The sequence below is a fragment of the Taeniopygia guttata genome, chromosome 1A (genome assembly GCF_048771995.1).
Source record: "Taeniopygia guttata chromosome 1A, bTaeGut7.mat, whole genome shotgun sequence".
Classification (NCBI taxonomy): Eukaryota; Metazoa; Chordata; class Aves; order Passeriformes; family Estrildidae; genus Taeniopygia; species Taeniopygia guttata.
The window spans coordinates 64,140,004-64,158,666 of NC_133025.1; the positions used below are offsets into that span (position 1 = coordinate 64,140,004).

At 46.0% G+C, this 18,663-nt stretch overlaps 1 protein-coding gene across 2 annotated transcripts; it reads left to right on the forward strand.

Moving 5' to 3' along the window:
• The first annotated feature begins 103 nt into the window (after window positions 1-103).
• Window positions 104-18,471, forward strand: TM7SF3 (transmembrane 7 superfamily member 3). 2 transcript variants are annotated; one of them, XM_041713666.2, is made up of 12 exons: window positions 104-266; window positions 6,314-6,468; window positions 8,282-8,447; window positions 9,749-9,869; window positions 10,729-10,900; window positions 11,201-11,378; window positions 12,623-12,709; window positions 13,123-13,203; window positions 13,873-14,025; window positions 14,988-15,085; window positions 15,653-15,815; window positions 16,287-18,471. In XM_041713666.2, exons 1-12 carry the CDS (start codon window positions 197-199, stop codon window positions 16,547-16,549), a joined length of 1,707 nt encoding a protein of 568 aa, XP_041569600.2. In that variant the 5' UTR covers window positions 104-196; the 3' UTR covers window positions 16,550-18,471. The 2 variants fall into 2 exon arrangements, with proteins under 2 accessions (XP_041569600.2, XP_030119351.4); XM_030263491.4 differs by having other exon boundaries at window positions 111-266; window positions 8,297-8,447.
• Window positions 18,472-18,663: the final 192 nt, after the last annotated feature.

The window sequence follows — 18,663 nt, forward strand, 5'->3', positions numbered from 1 at the left end:
CCCAAACTGCCTATCCAAACCCCACCGTGCATTTTTAGGATTTTTTAGTCACCGCGGCCAAACGCTTCCCCTCCGCCCTCCCCGGCCGGGCCGGAGCGGCCCCGCCTGCCGCCCGCCCCCGGCGCCCGCCCTGCCCCGCCCCAGCGCCCGGCCTTTTCCCGGCCTCGGCCGCTCTGCCCGCTCCCTGCGCAGCGCCATGTGGGGCTGGGCTCGGCCGGCGCTGCTCCTGCTGCTCGCGGGGGTCCTGCGGCACGGCGGAGCCTCAGGTGAGGGCGGTGTGAGGAGCGGGGGCGCGGGGGCCGTGGTCGCCATTAAGCGGCCGGAGGAGCGCGGCTCGGAGCGGGGGCTGCGGGGTTGTGCCCGGGTTTGTGCCCGGGTTGTGCCCGGGTTGATCCCGGGTTGTGCCCGGCGGTGCGGGCTCGCCGCCGCTGCGGAGCCTTCCGGGCTGTCCCCGCTGCCACCTGCCCTCCGCAGGAGCGCTGGGCAAAGCTCCCTGCGGCGCTGCAGAAGCGCTGTGTGTGTTCCTGCTTATCTTAATCTTTCATGCGGACAACAAGAGCCACCCTCTTTTTTTATCCCCTTTCCCTCCCTATCCGCTTTTTTTTTTTTTTTTTGTTTTTTTTAGCATCTTAATTGGCGTGAATGCCATAATTGTAACTGTTTCATGGATAATTTAGAATGATTTTGGCCGCGGAGGTGCGGAGCAGGTGATGCGGCTGGTGTAGGGCTGTATTCCCCGCACAGAAACGAGGTGGCATTGGCTACCTGTGAACGTGAGCTGACATGGCTAAAAAGCGATTTCGTTTTGTTTGCTTGCTTTTATCTGCCGACCATGTACAGGTGTTCATGGGTTCCCACCACCCTAGTGGATGGTGGGTTGAAAACCACTATTGCTATAAAATTAGGGAAAGGAGTAAAACCTAGAATTTGCAGCTTGGTTCCTGAACTTTCTGTCTGTACTGATGTAATCTGACTTTTTTTAGCGTGGGCTTTTTTTGTAATTTCCCTGTGTTCCTGCATGTGACTAAAATAGGAGTCCAGAATTAAGTGTGCTATAATAAGTATAGTTCAGGAAGATTTACAGTCACTTCTTTTTTCTTTTTCTGGTTAAACGCTTATCTGTTCAAATAAAGGAAAAAATAAACAGTTTCGTCTCAGAGATAATTCAAAGATAAGCAAGCAGTCCTTCTTATCAGGGCTGATATAAGTCTTCTCCTTTTCGTTGCTTTATTTTTGTACTGCTTCTAACCATAGACTCATAGGCTGGTTTGGGGCCTCATCTCATTTCAACCCCCCTGCCATGAGCAGGTGCACTTTCTACTAGACCAGATTGCTCAACGCCCCACCTAACCTGGCCTTGAATGAATGAAGCTTAATTGTCCCAAAGGAGACTCTTGGGATACTTTGCAGGGCTGCAGGACAGCATTTGGAATCAGTCTCAGGTGTGGAAGGCTTCTCTCTGTCCAAGTCTCATGCCGAAGATCCTAATGGAGAGCCAAATATTCCCTGTTTCTTGCAGGACCTAAAAGCTTTGGCTGGGCACCTGATGGTCACAAGCAGGTGTGAGAATGAGAGCTCTGCTTTTTTAGACCTTAATGTCCTTAAGATAACTTAAAGGATGCTAACAAGCAGTTTGTCTCCTAGACTTGATGAAATTGGGTCATGTGTTGAGTAATTTTTTTACATTATGTAAAAAGGCAAAGCAACTATGAGACTAAGCAAACTGCTTTGCTGCCTTGAAGGAACCTGTTGCTGTTTTTCCTTGCGTGAATGAGGGTGGAGGGGGGGAAAGTATTTCCCTTGTGAAAAGCTAATAAGCTGTGTAATTTGTGTACCAGAGTCTAGCTGATCATTAGGGCCTTTTAAAAAGGCCACTTGCTTAATGGTTCACTGATTTGAAATTGTCTTGTGGTTATTCAGTTGTGGACACCCACTTTGCAGGGATGGGCTCTGCTAACTCCTGTTTCTCGAAGATCCTGCTTCATTTTAAAAGTGCTGATCAGTAAAATCTTTGCATGATGGTCTGTGTTACCTCTCTGGGCTTCTGATGGGCTGCAGCTCCTCAAACTTAGTCTTTGTGCAAAAGTGTTTTCTACACTGATTGTTGCCTTCCAGGGAGTTCTGTCTTCCTGAGGAGGAGTTAAACTGGCTGTGTTTGCTACATCCAAAGTGGGCTGTTTAGTTTTGGAAAAGCTAAAGTGAATTTATAGTGTAATCAGGACTGAGGGGTGCTTTTGTAAAGGGAGCTTATCTGGGTGAAACTTGTTTCTGCCAGCTGTTTAGTCTATATGAGATTATACTTTACAATAAGAAGTTCACAAAAATCTCTTCCCTCACTTTTCAGGCTGTAAAACACCTCTAGCCTGGTGAACAGAATAGTCCTCTGGGATGGGAATGGTGCAGATGGTGACAAGTCACATTCTGTGGTGTCATCTGCTTTAAGTATCAAGCTGTTCTAAACGTGAGTTTCAGTACACACACAATCAAAGTTTAGGTGCTTTCAGGAATGTTCCTGCTTCTCTTGGGAATGGGGTAGGTGCTGTATTTTTTGTGGGGGGTTCAGTAGTGTGGGAAGACAGACCCTGTAGCCAGACTCTCCCATTATCTGTGTCTGCATGGCCTTACAGGTCTGATAGGATACGGCTCCAGGCTTTATTCTGTTAAGTAACTGTATGCTAATGTTTTTCTTAGTCAAACTGGTTGTCAGTCTGAGCTTGCACTCATCTTCATTAAATGTCTTCATGTGACTACTTGTTGTACTCCCTGCACTGGAAAGTTCTCCTTGGCTCCTGGGGCTTGCTTACATCAGGTTGTTCTGAATATCCACTGCAAGGTGCTTGACACCCAGTAGAAATGTGTTTTCTCTGACTGCACAGAACCTCTTTGAGAGAAGGATAATGTTTGAGCATGGCTCTGCAGGTGAAGACTGTTCTGTATGGGCAGCAGGGGCATTTCTTCAGTTGTTTTTCTTACTGGAAATTGGACTGCTATTTGTAATCAAGAACCCTGTGTAGTTAACTGCTCTGCGGTGGTGGGGAGTGACACTTGGCTATTGGAGCTGGAAATGTGGTTTTCTCAAAGCATCAGAGGAGCCAAGAGCTTGGCACTGAATCAGCACAATGGAAACAGTTCAAGCTGGGTGTAGCCTGTTGGGGAAAGTGTGTCACAGGGAAGGGATAACAAGTGCAGAGGCTCTGGAATTGTTTGTCTTGTTGTTTAGAGTTAGGAATAAGGACTTTTGATCTCAGAAGAGTTCCAGGAGGTTCTGTTTCTTGTCTTTACCGGTTTTGCCCTTCATGTGGGAGAAGAGATACTGTGGGATGACAGAGTGGGCTGTTTGCTGTGTTCATCAGTTCTGTGTGCAGGGTTACCTTTGCTACAGCTCTGGTGCTGTTTATGGAGTAATACATGCTCAGTGCTCCCTCTCTGCTCTGCTGCTGCTTGGTTACAGCAATGCTGACTTCCTTTCAGCATCTGTTCAGTTGATAAGCTCTGTAACAGTTTGGGTTCCTCTCATGTATCTAACCCAAAATTACTCTGACATGTAGTGACTGTTACAGTCCTTCCTACAGGACAAGGAAGAGAGCATAGCCTGGCACCTTAGAGTGTGTCCAGGCCTTCACTGTTGGAAGCAATAAAACAAGTTGGGATGCCTGGATTTTGCTCCTTTGTTGCTGACTTGCTGGATCAACTCTCTTGCTTGTGAGGTGGAGTTAATTGTGCTGCTGGTCCTGCAGACCTCTCTGGTGGGCCACCTCTGGGCAGGTCAAGCTTGCCCGAAGGAGAAGATTGCATGCTGTGACCAGCACTCTGTGGTTGTTGAGGTCTCTGTGTCTTTCAAAGGATGTTTGACAAGACCGAGCTCTCTGTGGCATTAGAACCGGAGAAATGGTGATAGGAATAGGCCTGGTGAATTGTGAGTTGGTTAATTTAGTCAATTAGCCTTGCTCACCATCTTCCCTTTCTGTCTCAGGGCACCAGGAGTGACTTGTTCAAATAACAGAGAGGGAGAAGGCTGGAAGAGTGCTGTGGAGGAATTGCTCTTCCAAAAACTTCTGAGAAGATTCTGTTGTTCTGCAGTGCTCGTCATCTTTTAGGCCTGGCTGGAAGTGTGGTTCACTTTTAGGCCTGGCTGGAAGTGTGGTTCACTTTTAGGCCTGGCTGGAAGTGTGGCTTACTGTGAACAGCAAGCTGAACAGGACTTGTCTGATGGGTGTAGATGTTCTTCACCCGGAGTCTCTGCTCTTGTGCCCAGACTTTGGGATAATGTGTATCACATGTGCTGTTCTCAGAGCAGTTATGCAAACAGTAAAGCAATATAGAACACCATACCTTAATTCACCACGCTAATTAAACTTGAGAGAGTGCCTGACATTTAGAGTCTCATGATCACGCTGAAGTAGTCTGTGTGTCCTGCTGACGAATCTGTCCTTATTTATGCAGAGGCCCCTGGGTATGGGTATGGACTGGAGGTGAGAAATAAGGCAGAACAATGCAGTTCTTTCCCCTTGATGTAGATCACACAGAGAATGTGTATGGTTTCAGTTTTTTTCTTAAAAGAACATTTAAGTGTGAATGTCTTGTGGTTCAGGAAGCTCTGCTGAAGTTTTTAAAGATCAAAGAAAAATATTTTTCGTGCATTGTAAGCATTCACTGTAAATTTGTGAATGTATAGATGTATAGTCTGTTCATTCTGAATGTTTTTATTTAGCATTCATACTGCTGTTTGCATTTGTGGTAGAGCTTGAGCTGTGAGGAAAGATCTGAGGATATCTGAATGCTGCTCAAGAGACTGAAGAATCAGAAACTGAAGGATACACAAAGCTTTTTTTGCAGCTTTAGTTTTACATTACTGTGGGAAAATTTGGTGTAGAAGCTTCTACCTTAACACAAACTGCAGAGGATGGAGCAGAAAAATGGAGCATCTTTCTTTCCTCACAAGTGGTTTATGAACCCACATATTTTAGCTGAGGTTTTTTTGGTGATGCAGTACTGGTATTAATTGAATTTTGGAAGTGTGTATGTAAGGGTTAAAGTTCTTTCCCTCACTGTGTATGGAGTGGAGGAGGCATAACAGCTCTCCTCTGTTAACATATCAGGAGGCAAAGAAACTGGCCAATGATGCCAGTTCTTAGAGAGAGAGAGAAAAGTAACAGGAAAGCAGTTAGAGTACTGGGTATAGTTTCAGGTAAGAAAACTGTCTCCTCCCGTGTGGATGGGAGCCCCCCGGTGTCATCAGCACCACCTCAGATGGTGCTGCTGGTGACTCTGTTAGGGAACTTGGAAGTACCAACCCTTTCCACCAGAGGCAACTTCATTGAGGAAGTGTGTGTGTGTGTTCAGGCTTGATAAGTTTTAGGTCTGTTTGGGTACAGAGGCAGGCAGAGGAATTCAGGGAAAAGCCTGGAAGGCATTGTGCAGACTGGCTGCAACCACTAACCAAAGAGCATCTTGTGGCTTCTGTGTGACTGCTTCACTTTCCTCCCTTGGCATCCCTTGCCCCTGCAGAGCCCAGCACAGGGAGAAGCCAGGCTTGCTTGCAGGACTTGAATGACAAGCCAAAGCTGATTCTCAAAGATCTTATTTCCTAGGTCATGTGGTTCTCTTTAAATTAAAATGACAGTGGATCATAGGGTTATGCTCATTGTAAGAAGAAATGGTCTAGGTTGTGCCTAGGAAAAATTAATCAGAGTTTTAGGTCTGGAGATGGGGATGCAGTAGCCCTAATGATTAAAAACTGTTTGGCAGCGAAAGATGTGGAATAGCTGAAAGTGGGTAAATGTATGTATGTAAACTACAGATTTGACTCTGTCTTCTGCTACTTGACTTCAGTTCCCATGGTCTGTAGGAATTCACCTGGAAAGTCTGATGGATATTGTGCAAGTTGGCTGGCTGGTACAAACACACCTGCCTATATTTGCTGAAGATCAGGCAGTCCTCAGTATCTTCTCTTACTGACCTTTTGGAGTGTAGCTGGCTGGTTGGCTGAGCTGGTGAGCTCAGCTGTGTCAGATCCTGACTCCTGGCAGGAAGCTCTGTCTCCCTGTGCTCAGGTGAGTGCCAGGCTGCAGGGAAGGTACCCTGGCTGTGCCTGTGTCTGCAGGTGCAGCTCTGTGTGCAGCAGTCTCTGAAAGCTTGGTACAGCTTTCAGGATGAGAGCAGCACAGGATGAAGCAACATCCTGCTCTGCTCCCAGCTAATACTGGGCTACTGGAAGCTTCCAGGCTTCCCTGGTAATTGCTTCCCTCTGGACCAAAAAAACCCCTATATCTTCCTTTTTTTTTTTTTTTTTTTTTTTTTTTCTGTAATGCAGGTCTTCTTGAGCTCTCCTTGGGAAAATTCAGAAATGTGCTACTTAACCAGACCAATCCAGTGGAGGCTGTAATCAGAAACATTGCCAGCAATGTGACTGTGGTTATTTTTCAAGTGCATGCTCAGCAGAGTGATGTGGTGATATCCTTTGATAAGGTAAGAGTGTCACTTCTCTTAAGTGCTGCCTGTCTTTCAACAAAGGACCTGGCTGTGGTACATGTAGAACTAATGGACTGAAGCTGTATAAATAAAGAGTATATTTTACGTGCTTGGCTTTTAGTCAGTGTTACTGTAGCTTCAAAAATCCTTTCTTGTACTTATTTGTCATAGCTGCTGTTTTGAAAGACAAATGCCAAAGAAATATCAGAGCTGGCTTAAAAATGCTTCAGGGCTCTTTATTTGGTGGGAGTGGTGATTTTTGTCATGGGGCTCTACTGACTGTTGTCCACCAGCTTGTCACATTAAAACAAGATCTGTGTAAGTGTTTGCCAGATGCTCCATACACGATCACTTTGGGATGTTTAGTTGTCTGCTGTTCCCATGGCTTGGATTTAACTGCTGCAGATATGATGTGTTGTTATCCCAGCTCCTTGTCCTGAGTCTGATCTTCCTTTGGTAACACATGGAGAAATTCCTCCATGTACTCCAGTGGAAGCTGCTACTTCTAGACAGCAATAAAAACATTCCTGCTGCTGTACCCTGCATCCCAGTAATGATGGGACAAAATGAACCTAACCTAACCTAAAATACTGATTTTTCTTGTTGTGCTGCTGGCAGGCACTGGTATTCAAACAGAACATGGACTAAGCTGAAGGTGGTAGATGGGGATCTGACAGCTGCAATCCAGCTCCCCTTTCTTCACCAGCATCTTTGAAATCAGAATATAGTGAGTGCCAAGAAGTATCCTGGGAAGCTTAGAAGATGGGGGACCTGTAACACAAGACACACAGCTCAGCCATCCTTGTACTGGTGAAACAGCCAGGATTACAGGGCTGAGCCATTACTGTTACACCTGTTCAGTCTTTGCTTGCCATGGGTAGAATCCTCTGCTGCCAGTTCAGATCCTCTTTGCATTCGTGGGCCTTACCAGGCCAAGGGCAGGGATGCATAAATACAGCTGTGCTGCTTTTAGGGTTGGCCTGCCTCTAGAAATACAAAGTTGAGCCAGACCTTGAAGTCTGCCAGGTCCAATGTGCTTCCTTGCAGCATTGCCTTGGGTAACTGTGGTTGCCTTGGCCAAAGGCACTTTCCATACTGAAAATGTGGCTGCAGGTCAACTGGCTGTTCCAGCTGTGAGATTGATTGTGATACTGTCATTTCTGCTTATCTTTCCTCAAAAACTCTGGTTCTGGAAGGGATGGTGGTGCTGGGGATTGGGTCAGTAGCTGGCCTGGCCCCAAAAACATCTGCCATTGCTAGTGTTAAGGCAGCTGTCATAGTCATGTCTGTTCTGGTGGAGATAGGAAGGTGCTTCTGTATGCTGGTTCCCAGAGCACTTCCTTGCTGCCATCTCACAACCTTTTGTGAGGGATACTCCAGTCCTTTTACATTTGTACTAGTCAATCCACTGCCAGATCTACTAGCTAGATTTTGCTGCAACTTGCTTGTGATTGTCAGCTCTTTAGTAGTCCCACACTTGGGTTTTTGAGCTGAGCCAGGCAGCGTGTGGTGTCAGAGCTCCCTTTTTTCACCAGGTAGGGATGCTGTCCAGAGAGACCTTGACAGGTTGAGAGGTGGGCCTGTGCAGAACTCATGCAATTCAGCAAGGCCAAGTCCAGGAAGGTCCTGCACATGGAGCTGGACCAAACACAAATACATTTTGGGCAGAGCCTGATCCGTTGTAACTGGCACTGATGTGCGTGCCTGGCAGGTTTGTGGCAGGAATAGCCTCCTGTGATACTATCAAACTACAGAAATAGTATCAAACTGTGGTAGAAGTCTTCTCAAGAAGAACTGCTTGTTTCTACAGTTTGTTTCTGTGCAGGCTCCGTCGCTGAACAGCTCAGGAATCGGCGTGGACAAAGGGCTGGTGTCCATCCTTCGGCCCGAGCAGACCGTGTGTACGTGGTACCTGCGCGCCCTGGGTGCTGGCCAGGTGCTCAGCACTGCCATCTCCATTCCCTACATGGAGAAAGGTACGTGCTCAGGGCGTGCCAGCTCTGCTCAGGCAAGTCATCTGTGGAATCAAGTGTTGACCTTTCAGTCTTAACATGGTGGCAATCTGATAGAGGTACCAGAAATTCCTTTGAAAGTGGCTGAAAATGTTTTATTGTCACTGCTGAACTGTGAGTTGTGTATTGCCATGACTTAAGCCTTAGAATAGAAAACTGCTGTGCGTGTGATCATGGAATCACAAATCTGTTTGGATTGGAAGGGGGTCATAAAGATCATCCAGTTCCACCCCCCCCTTGCCATGGGCAGGGACACCTTCCACTACCCCAGGTTGCTCGGAGGCCCATCCATCCTGGCCTCGGACAGTTCCGGAGAATGGAGCAGCCACAGCTTCTCTGGGCCTCCCCACCCTCACAGGAAAGAACTTCTTCCTCATATTGATGCCTTGAGAGGCTGAACCTGGAACAGAGACTAGACAGAACTAAAGGAATAAAGTGGGTATTTACTGAAAGGCCTTAAAGGATATACCTTGGGCAGTACAAGGGCCTGATCAGGGCTACAGCTAAGATGGACCCAAACTGGTCACAAAATGGATGACCAGTCATGAGGTCTCACACTTTTAGAAGTTGTGGTCCATTTGCATATTGGAGTTAATTGTCCAATTATAGCTTCGGGTTATGAAGTTCCATCCTCCTTAATGCTCTCTAGTTCTCTGTTGTTTATACTTTTTGGGCCTGAAACTTGTAATGGGTGTCCTTGGTCTCAAGCTGGAAAGGGATTGTTTTGTCTACCTACCCTGTGAAGAGAACTTATTGGCACCTAATATGAAGCTCAGAGCTACACACCTAGGCAGCACAGAATCTGAAAAATATGAAAGCTAAAACTCAAGGCATCAATCTCCACGCTAAATCTACCTTTCAGCTTAAAGCCTTTAACCCCTTGTCCTGTCATTGCTAGGCCCTTGTAAAAAATTCCCTCTCCAGCATTCTTGTATACTCCCTTCAGGTATAGGAAGGCTGCTGGAAAGGTCTCCCCAAAGCCTTTTTCCAGGCTGAACAACCCCTACTCTGAGTCTTTCCTCATAGGAGAGGTGCTCCATCCCTCTGGTCATCTTCATGGTTCTCCTTTGGACTAACTCCAGCAGGTCCACATCGTTCTTGTGTTGGGGTGGGGTGTTGCCAGAGCAGAGCAGAGAGGCAGATCCCCCTGCCTGGCCCTGCTGCCCACTCCTCTTTGCATGCAGGATGTTGGTGTCTGTCTGGGCTGTCAGCAAGTGGATTGTGCCTGCAAACATGTAACTGCAGTTATGTTCTCTGTGTTCTAGATCCTATTCCTGGGGGCTGCAATTTAGAATTTGACTTGGAAGTGGATCCAAACATTTACCTGGACTACACGTTGGTTGATATACACATCAAGTTTGCCCCTGCAAACTTGGGATATACCAGGTGTGTGGAAAACTTCAGTGCAATAGCAAGACCTTCTATCCTGTGTTTGGCCAAAAGGCTAAAATAAGACCCTGCTGTAGCAACTGAACCATCCAGCTGCTGGCAGGAATCTTGCTTGCTGCAACAAATGGAAATGGGGAAAAGGAGGAGGGGAAGAGGTACTGCATGAGAGAGATAAAGGCTGAGAGTTACATCTTGTGGGGGAGGTTATGCAACTTCAGAAATATAAGTAGTCAGTAAATACTGGATCTTTCCATTCCCTGTAACAGCTAGATTTGTTTGCAAAGCAATTATGTGTTACAGCTAGTTCTATTTCTTTCCTAGTACTAAAGCATGATAATGACCCAGAGTTTTGTTTAACTTGAGACTTCAAGTTAAAAGGCATTATTTCCTAAATGGTGCCTGGTGTCACAAGTGATAGGCAGGGAGTGGGGAAGACTGTTCAGAACTGCATGGAAAGACAAACAGTAATGTTGTGGTCTTTGGCTGTTGTGGCCTCCTGGAATTCTTGTTATGGCAATTCAGAGGAAGCCTCTGAGTGTAAAGGCAGGTACCAGCACAGCCACCACCTGTGCCAGGGTGGTTCTGTGTGATGGTACAGCACAGGTACCAGCACAGCCACCACCTGTGCCAGGGTGGTTCTGTGTGATGGTACAGCACAGGTACCAGCACAGCCACCACCTGTGCCAGGGTGGTTCTGTGTGATGCTGCTGTGCCCCTGTGCTCCCAAATACAGTCCAGCTTTGAGTTAGCTGCGGTGTGCGCCTCTAAAGAGTAGAGGCAAACCCTGGGAACAGGTAACTGCTGAAAACTAATGTGAAGGTCTGGGGCCTTGTGGCTGATGTGTTTTTCATTGCAGAGGAGCAAGCCCCCCCTCCTGTGACTCAGGGACAGGTCAGAGCTCCCGGTGGCGGCTGCGCTACGATGTGTACCAGTACTTCCTGCCCGAGAACGACCTGTCCGAGATGGTGCTCATGAGCCACATTCGGAAAATGTCTGGGGTGCAGAGTGTCAGAGCCAATGGCATTAAGGTGAGCCCAAAGCACTGCTTACCAGCCATGTGGCAGTGAGGCTCTCTTGTTTTATCCTCCTCTGTGCTTATCTTCCTGGAGGGGGCATGTAAGCAAGCTCCCTGGCCCTGCTGGGGAGTGGAATGGCAGCCTTGCCTGCCTTTCCAGGAGGCCAGACCTGGGTCGGTAGGCTGGTAGGGAACCTGAACTGTGCCCTCAGGCAGAGAGGAGCAAAAGAGGAGTGGGAGAATTTTCTCCCAGTAGTGCTGGAGGGAAGGGTTCCATCCTGTGAGCCTTTAACAGAGATATTTACTTTTCCAGATGCTTACGCTGACAGCTGATGACAAGACCAATGTCTACTTTTCCTCACTTCCTGGACAAGGTGTGATCTACAATGTCATAGTGTGGGATCCTCTTTGGAACAGTTCTGCTGCATACATACCTGTGCATACATATGCCTGCAGCTTTGCTGACCTGGTAGACAACTGCTCTTCCCTCAGTAAGTTGGGAATTTTATGTCTGTGCCGACTCCTCTGCAGCTTGTTCTGCTCCAATGTGCCAAAAGGGGTTTTAAGATTCTTTTCTCAATGTGTGCAGGAGATCTTTGTTTTACACAGTGTATGTTTTGTTATTTTATGGTAACTGCTTCTTGATTGAGGAGACAGTCTAGAATGATCAAGTAAGACAAAACAGAACCATTAGCAATTAAAGTTTAACTTAATGAAGGTTTAATATGTGGATTGCAAATGTGACTCTGACTGCTGTAGTGCCTCCCCAGCTTTGTCCATTTCTACTGGATACATAATTTGAAATAATCTGTGGGACTGCAGATGCTGGATGTGAAGTTGAGCTAATAAAACACAGACTAGATTAGGCTCCCTCCAGATTTTTCTAACTGCTGGTGCTAACAGGAATCCTGCAGGTATTTTGAAAGGAGGCAGTCATCTAAAACAAGAATGAAGATAATGTCAGCAGTAGTGCTGCTTTGTACAAAGCTATATAATGATGGAATTTGTGCAGGAACAGCAAAGCTGCCACCACTCCTGTTATGACTGCAGAAGGGACACAAGTAATTGGTAGAGTTTGGTTCGTAAAGTAAAATTTGTTCTCATTATTTTCTTATATGCTGTGACACAAGTGACTGTTGTCCAATTCAGTGTTTGTCCTATGACAACATGAGACAAATTATCTAGGCTAAACTTCTCCAATTCAGAGCACATGGAAAAATATGGTTTACTTCTGCAAATGGCTTAAATATAGGTAAGAAATTTGCATAGAAGACAGAGGTGAGCCATAATGGGATGCTGATGATCATTTTTGTTGCATGGCAAATGTATGAGAGGGAGACAAATGGTGAAGGCTGCAGTGATTAAGCCTATAGCTGCTGCCTGGGTCACTAATTCCATAGAACTGATTTTTATAGATGACTGGATCCCTTTTTTTAAACCTGAGCAGGGACTTTTCAGGCAAATTTACATCTGTATTATAAACGAGTTACATATACTTACAGAAACTTCTCTTGAAACAGGAGGAAGCTCTTGATTTCTTAATCAGTCTGGGACTATTTCAATATTCTGTTGGGGATCTTACCAAGCCAACTGTTAGTTCAGGCATTGCAGATCTGACAGAGTGGCAGCTCTCAAGTTGTCAGTAAAGTTTGTGACAGCAACCTGACCTTACCTTAATCTCTTTGTTGGGACTGCTAGGTGAAATGCTCTACTAAACCTGCCTTTCTTCTTGTAGGTAAACTCTCTACCAAAGTATTCTTTACTGCTTTTGCTGTTCTTGGTCTTTTCACCTGCTTTTTTGGACACAGATTCTGGAAAACAGGTACTGAATATTTCATCGGATCTCAAGTCTGGTTGGAACTTTATAAGTGTTATTCTGTGTAACTTAGAATGGTAGTGTTATTACCAAAATTCACTTGATAGTGATGCTGTGCCAGTTAGGTCCACTGCTTTGCTTTTTTGGGCTCTGAGCCTTTAAGCTTAGAGCAGGAAGTTTCTGGGATGCGAAGAATAGAAACGTAGAACTAGGGTGTGTGCTGGGCAATATTGCTATAAATATGTAATTTTGGACTATCTGTAGTGCTTGAGGACACCCCTGTTGAGAACCAAATGTTGTCTGGCTCTCCTTTTGTGAGCTGCTATGTTCCTTCCCCGTGGTAATATGAAGATTCTGAAGATCCACTGAAGTGGGCTAGGTATGAAGCTTGCTCTAAATACTTTTTCCTTCTTCTCTAGACTTATTCTTCATGGGCTTCATTGTCACAGCATTCGTCTTCTTTGTGTTCATTACCAGGGTAACCAGCCTTGGTTATGATGGTGAGTAGATGTGTCAGGATATCCTGTGCTCTTCCCAAACTCTTACTAGGAACCCTTCAGGTACAATCTCAGTTGTGTGGGTGACCAGCCGCAGGCAGGATAGCAGGGTGATGCCTGGATGCTTGAGCTCTGATTGCCATAATAGCTGAAAATGCAGCAGAGTAAGTGTTCCTTCTGGCACCACAGTGATGCAGAATTAATAGCTGGATTTAATTTCGGTATCTATTCGAGGAAGACAAGAGGTGTTTGGAAACGCTGTAAATTTGCAACATACTTTCTTCCTACTTTCACAATGCATGGACCTTGGTTTCAGATCAAATGTAGGTTTCATCTGTAAAGTGGAAGTAGGTGGTCTGGGCCCAGCTTGTTAGAGTAGACAGAATTAGTTTTTTCTGTCTGTTCCACCGCATAGAATTCCTTTCTTGATACATGTGCAGTAGCCACCTGAACTCCCTGGGAACTCAGGGTCTCCCCTGCCACTCTTTCAGCAGCACATCCCCAGCTGCCGGCTGGCATCTAAGTGAAATGCATGAAGCACGTTCTGTACTTTTATTTGTTACCTTGTGCAAAGGTAAAAAAGCCAGACATGAATTTAAATAAAGCTGCTGAACATGTTACTGCAGAAGCTGAAGTTTCCAGAATGTTGGAATTTTCTCTTCTCTCTTTCAGTGCGTCTTATTTTGACAGCAGTGGCTGGAATCATTGGGGGCCTGCTCTTGGTTGTGAGCTGGTGGAGATTTGGCTCTGTCCTGCTCAGCATGTTTGTTATTGGACTTGTGTTGGGATTTCTCTTCTCATCTACACTCTTCTTTACTCCCCTAGGTAAGCACTGTAATCCTCTGGTGAGTGCTGTGTTCCTGCAGTGCTGCAGGCACGCTGCAAGGCTCAGGAGTGAATGGCACTCTCTGGTTTAACTTACTGGGTTGTTTAACTTTCCCTTTCCAGTGCTGGGAGGAATAGAGACGTACCTGAAAGCTTCTTTCAGCTGTGCTGTAATTAAAAGCACTTGGGGAAAAGGGAACTGATTGTTTTGCAGAGAACTTGGTGACTTGCTGCTTAAACTGTGTGCCATCTCTGGAACACTAGTTCTGCTCCAGGCATGCACTTGCTCTCTTGTTCTCTGTCCAGAACAAATCCCAGAAGAAAATCTACAGTCTAATTTGAAGGCTTCAGGCATAAAGGCCTTAGACAAATTGCTTAAAAGCCAGTAAGCCTGCTGAGCAGGAGCTCAGCATCAGCTATTGTAATTTTCAGTCTCAAAACGTCTCTTTCCCCCTGACCTCTGGTGAATCCACAGGCCTTAGAAGGCAGGGGGAGCAAAGAAGGGTTTGAGTGATTTAATTTTCCTTAAGCCCAGAAGAATTAGTTGCCTGGTGATGTGGGGATGGCTACATTTGCACCATACTCTGGAGTCTGATGCACATTGTTAATTTGGAAACCCATAGAGGCAACAAAACAGCTTCTTATTGGGCAGTAGTACTCTGGTACTTTTCAGTCTTATGAGGTGAGGAATTCGTACCTTGTCAAAAATCGTTGTTCCATGGACAAGATCTGCTGTTCCAGCATAGAGTACAGGATCTGTGCTCAAGTGGAAATTTTTTCTCTTCTTGATTAACTGTTCAATACATCTTAAACAGTCAGGATTTGAGCTCAAAAGCAGGGCTTTTCAACAATGTACTCCAGGTATTTCTGAACGTAGAGAATTTTGAGGGGGAAAAGCTGACCCCCAAACACTGGTGAAAAAGGAAATGTTTCCCTCACTGCTGAATGTGGTGTCTTGGCAGGAGACTACAGGGTCTTCCGTGACGATGTGGTCTTCTGGGTGACCTTTATTTGTGTAGCCTTGATGATTCCAGTGCTTTTTGTTGGCTGCCCAAGAATTGTAAGTAACTCTGCTGTCACCTCAGAAGGAGGGAGGGAGGGAGAAGGGGGGATCAGATTTCTTAATGCAAAACATCCCATGGAAGATGTGCAGAAAACTTAGCACAGCTTTGTGAAGCTCTGCAGAGGGCCAGTTGCAGGCAGTTCTTGTTTAGCCCCACTTATGCTAAATGGTTCAGAAGCAAAGGAATGACTTGTTTTGCACACAGCATCCACTAAACCAGCATTTAGTTTAGTTGACTTGTGCTCTCTTATCAGCTTGGCTGGCTAACAGGTGTGTGCAGCTGATTTGTCACAGAAGAACTGATAAAAATTACAAAATACTTGTCCAGAGAAGCTGTGGTTGCCCCATCCCAGGCAGTGTCCAAGGCCGGGTTAGACAGGAGTTGGAGAAACCTGGGGCAGTGGAAGGTGTCCCTGCCCATGGCAGGGGATTGGAACTGGATAGGCTTTCAGGTCCTTTTCAATCCAGGCCATTCCATGATTCTGTGATTCTACTGTCTTAGGGAGGTGGGGAATAAAGAGTGTTCATCAGTCTCCTAAAGGTGTGTTTTTTCTCCCTGTCTAGCTGAACATCTTGGCTTCTGGAATAGTGGGCTCTTACACGGTAATCCTGGCCATTGCTTGCTATGTCTACACAAGCCTTGCTTACATCACCTTAGACCTGCTCAGGAGGGTCCTCAACAATTACTTCAGCAGAGCTTACACCAATGTGCCTTTTCAAAGGAATGGTGAGTCCTCCTGAGACTTTATTCTCTTTTTAAGGAGGAATTACCGCCTCCTTCGTTCTGTTGTAAACAGTAGAGTGAGGGCAGGAAGGGGATGGAAGGAGAACACAGCATGGTGTGAGATTTAACATCCATATGAGAAATTCTAGTCCTTCAAAAGCAGTACTGAGTAGATTCAAAGACAGGAACCCTCCTGCAGGTGTTGTGACAAAGGCCCTTGTGAAAGGTGCTGCTCAGACTTGTGCTGGCAACTTGCTGAGGATTGTGCAGAGTGGGCAGTCAAAGACTTAATACAGTGAAGAGACTCTTCCCAGCTTCCCTGTGTGTCCTGCCTCTGCGTGGAGTCACTCTGGGCATATGAGGATGTGGGCATGATACTTCATTCCTTTCTGTCACGAAAGTAGTTCAGTGTTTGTGCTTGGGAAAGCAAGGAATATTCTTCTTTGCTACAGGAATCTGTTTCTCTTTTTCCAGATTTCATCATCCTGTCAGTGTGGGCAATGCTGGCCCTCAGCGGGATCACTGTGCAGCTCCGCCGGGAGAGGAGTGAGGTGCCCTTCCCACCACATCCCTATCTCACCTGGAAGAGGGAAAGGGAACGCAGAAGCACCAATGTCTTAGACCCCAGCCATCATATCCCTCCCCTGAGAGAGAGGATCCACAACAAGCTGCTGCATATCAAAGAGTTCTTCCAGAAAGACCAGCCAGCTGGGGAGAGAACTCCACTGCTTCTGTAGCTTGCCAAATAACTGATGGGAATGGAGAGGGAGGATCTGGGAATGGTGAGATGATTACCAGCAACCAGCAGTGGTGCAAGATTTACCACTGCTAATTTGTCCTGCTGAATAAGAGATTGCTGCTTGGCAGAGCATTTACCTGTCTAGTACACTACATGCTGTTTGTGGCTCCTCTGTGACACACTCTGCCTGCTGCAACCTGCTTGTGTCCAGCTGCAGAATCCTGTACTCCTCCTGCCAAGGACAGGCATTGATCCTGTGGGGTCTACCTTGCTGTTTGGGTATGTGAAATATCAAACAGGCCTTGGAAAGCAACCTGCTGATTGTTCCCTTGCATGTGGAAATGTCTGCTGAGGCAGTGCCCAACTCACTCCCAAGGGTGTGGGCAGCCTGTCCAGCTGTGAGGGGAGAGATAGGGACTGGACATACAAGGAATTCTTCCATCCAGAACTGAACATCTCCTTCTAACAGGTACAAAACATGTGGCTGCAGGCACACTGGTTTCTACGAAGTGTTACTGAACCTTGCAAGCTGAACTGAATGACTTGAATTGAAACTGCACTGAGTTAACTGTCTACATGTGCACTGTGGGGCTCGGGAATGGGGACTGATCTGAGACAAGAAGACTTTTTCCTTTGCTTTTGGTTGCTTTTGTAGCAAGCCAGCCATCTGGTCTCTGTGCAGAAATGGCTGCTAAGAGAACACAAGAGGTTTGTCTCTGCTTTCTGAACAGCCTGTTCTTGTTTCTGCTCTGTTACAGTATCTTTTCTAATGGTGCTGTCATAAAAGAAAAAAGTAAATAAGCTTTTTGTAGCCAATTGCAATTTTTTCCCCCTGGAGTTGGCTGAAACACTAATTATTTATTTTTAATCATCTTTTAATTTTGACTTTAAGGGGTGAAAATAGCATTCAGCTAGCAAGATACTGACCAGGAACCTTGCTGACTGAATGTGTTCCTTACCTATTTGAATTGCATCTGCCCAAAGCAGAATGTACTATAAAAACAGATGAGGGACCAATCTAATGTGGTGGCTTTATGCTCTTATTTAAAAAAAAACCAACCAAACAAAAACCAAGAGCCATTTTCAAAATGTCAGCTGGAGCAATGTGTTTTTGGCTCATCCCAAAGAGACCTGAGGGTGTTCTACCTGTGCATGTCCCTTGTGCCCTGTCCTGGTCTCCTGCGGAAGTCTGTCATGCACTGAAGGATGGCTCAAGTCTCACATGCTGTGCTTTGACACAGGGTATGGTGACTCTTCCTCCTCCTCCTCCCTGTGTCTGTGTCTGAACCTTCAGTGAGGGCAGCTGAGTGCACAGTCCTGCCTGTGTGAGGTGAGTGGCTGCTCAGGTGCCTGCATGGAGTCTCCATGAGGGAATTCCTTAAGCTCTCAGCCACCATTTTAAATTCTTGGTAGGAAATCTGTAAGAAACAGGAAAATGGCAAAATAATTTTTTCTGGGAACTTTGTTGGAAGTTAAAACATCTTGGCATAGACAGGAATGAATGACTTTTAAGTGGCTTTTCTTTAAGGAGTGAGAGCTCAAAGACAGTGTCTGAGGTAACTGAATCCTTCTGATGTTTAGAGAAAAATCTCATCCTTGCTTGGAGCTGGAGCACGTTCCTCAAACAGCAAAGCAAGGCTGAAATCCTGCAGTTTGGGTGTGGTTTCCCTGTGCTGTTGTGTGGCACATGGGGTAAACAAGGAGCTCTTCCCCAGGTCTCTGCCCATCCTCCCTGCACTCATCCTGAGCATGTCTCTGCCATGTGTCATGGCAAGCAGCAAAACCTTCTGTGGTATAGAAATGCTCTTAAACATGTTTACCTTGGTGGATTTTTATAACTGCTGCAATTAACATTGTGCAAGAAACAAGTTTAACTTTAATTTTCTATATCTTTTATAATAAAGATGTCTTTTCAAAGAATATTGAAACTAAAGGGGTCTCTTTGAATTCAATGATGCTTTTACAGTTTAGCCTCTGTCTTCGATCTTATAGGGAGAGTTTGCTTTGAAAAAATTCTTCTGGCGAAGGGCTGATGTGAGGGAGCTTGGCTGGCATTGCAGTGACACCCAGAGGCTGAGAGTGTGGCATGTGCTCTGTGCAGCCACTGAGGGA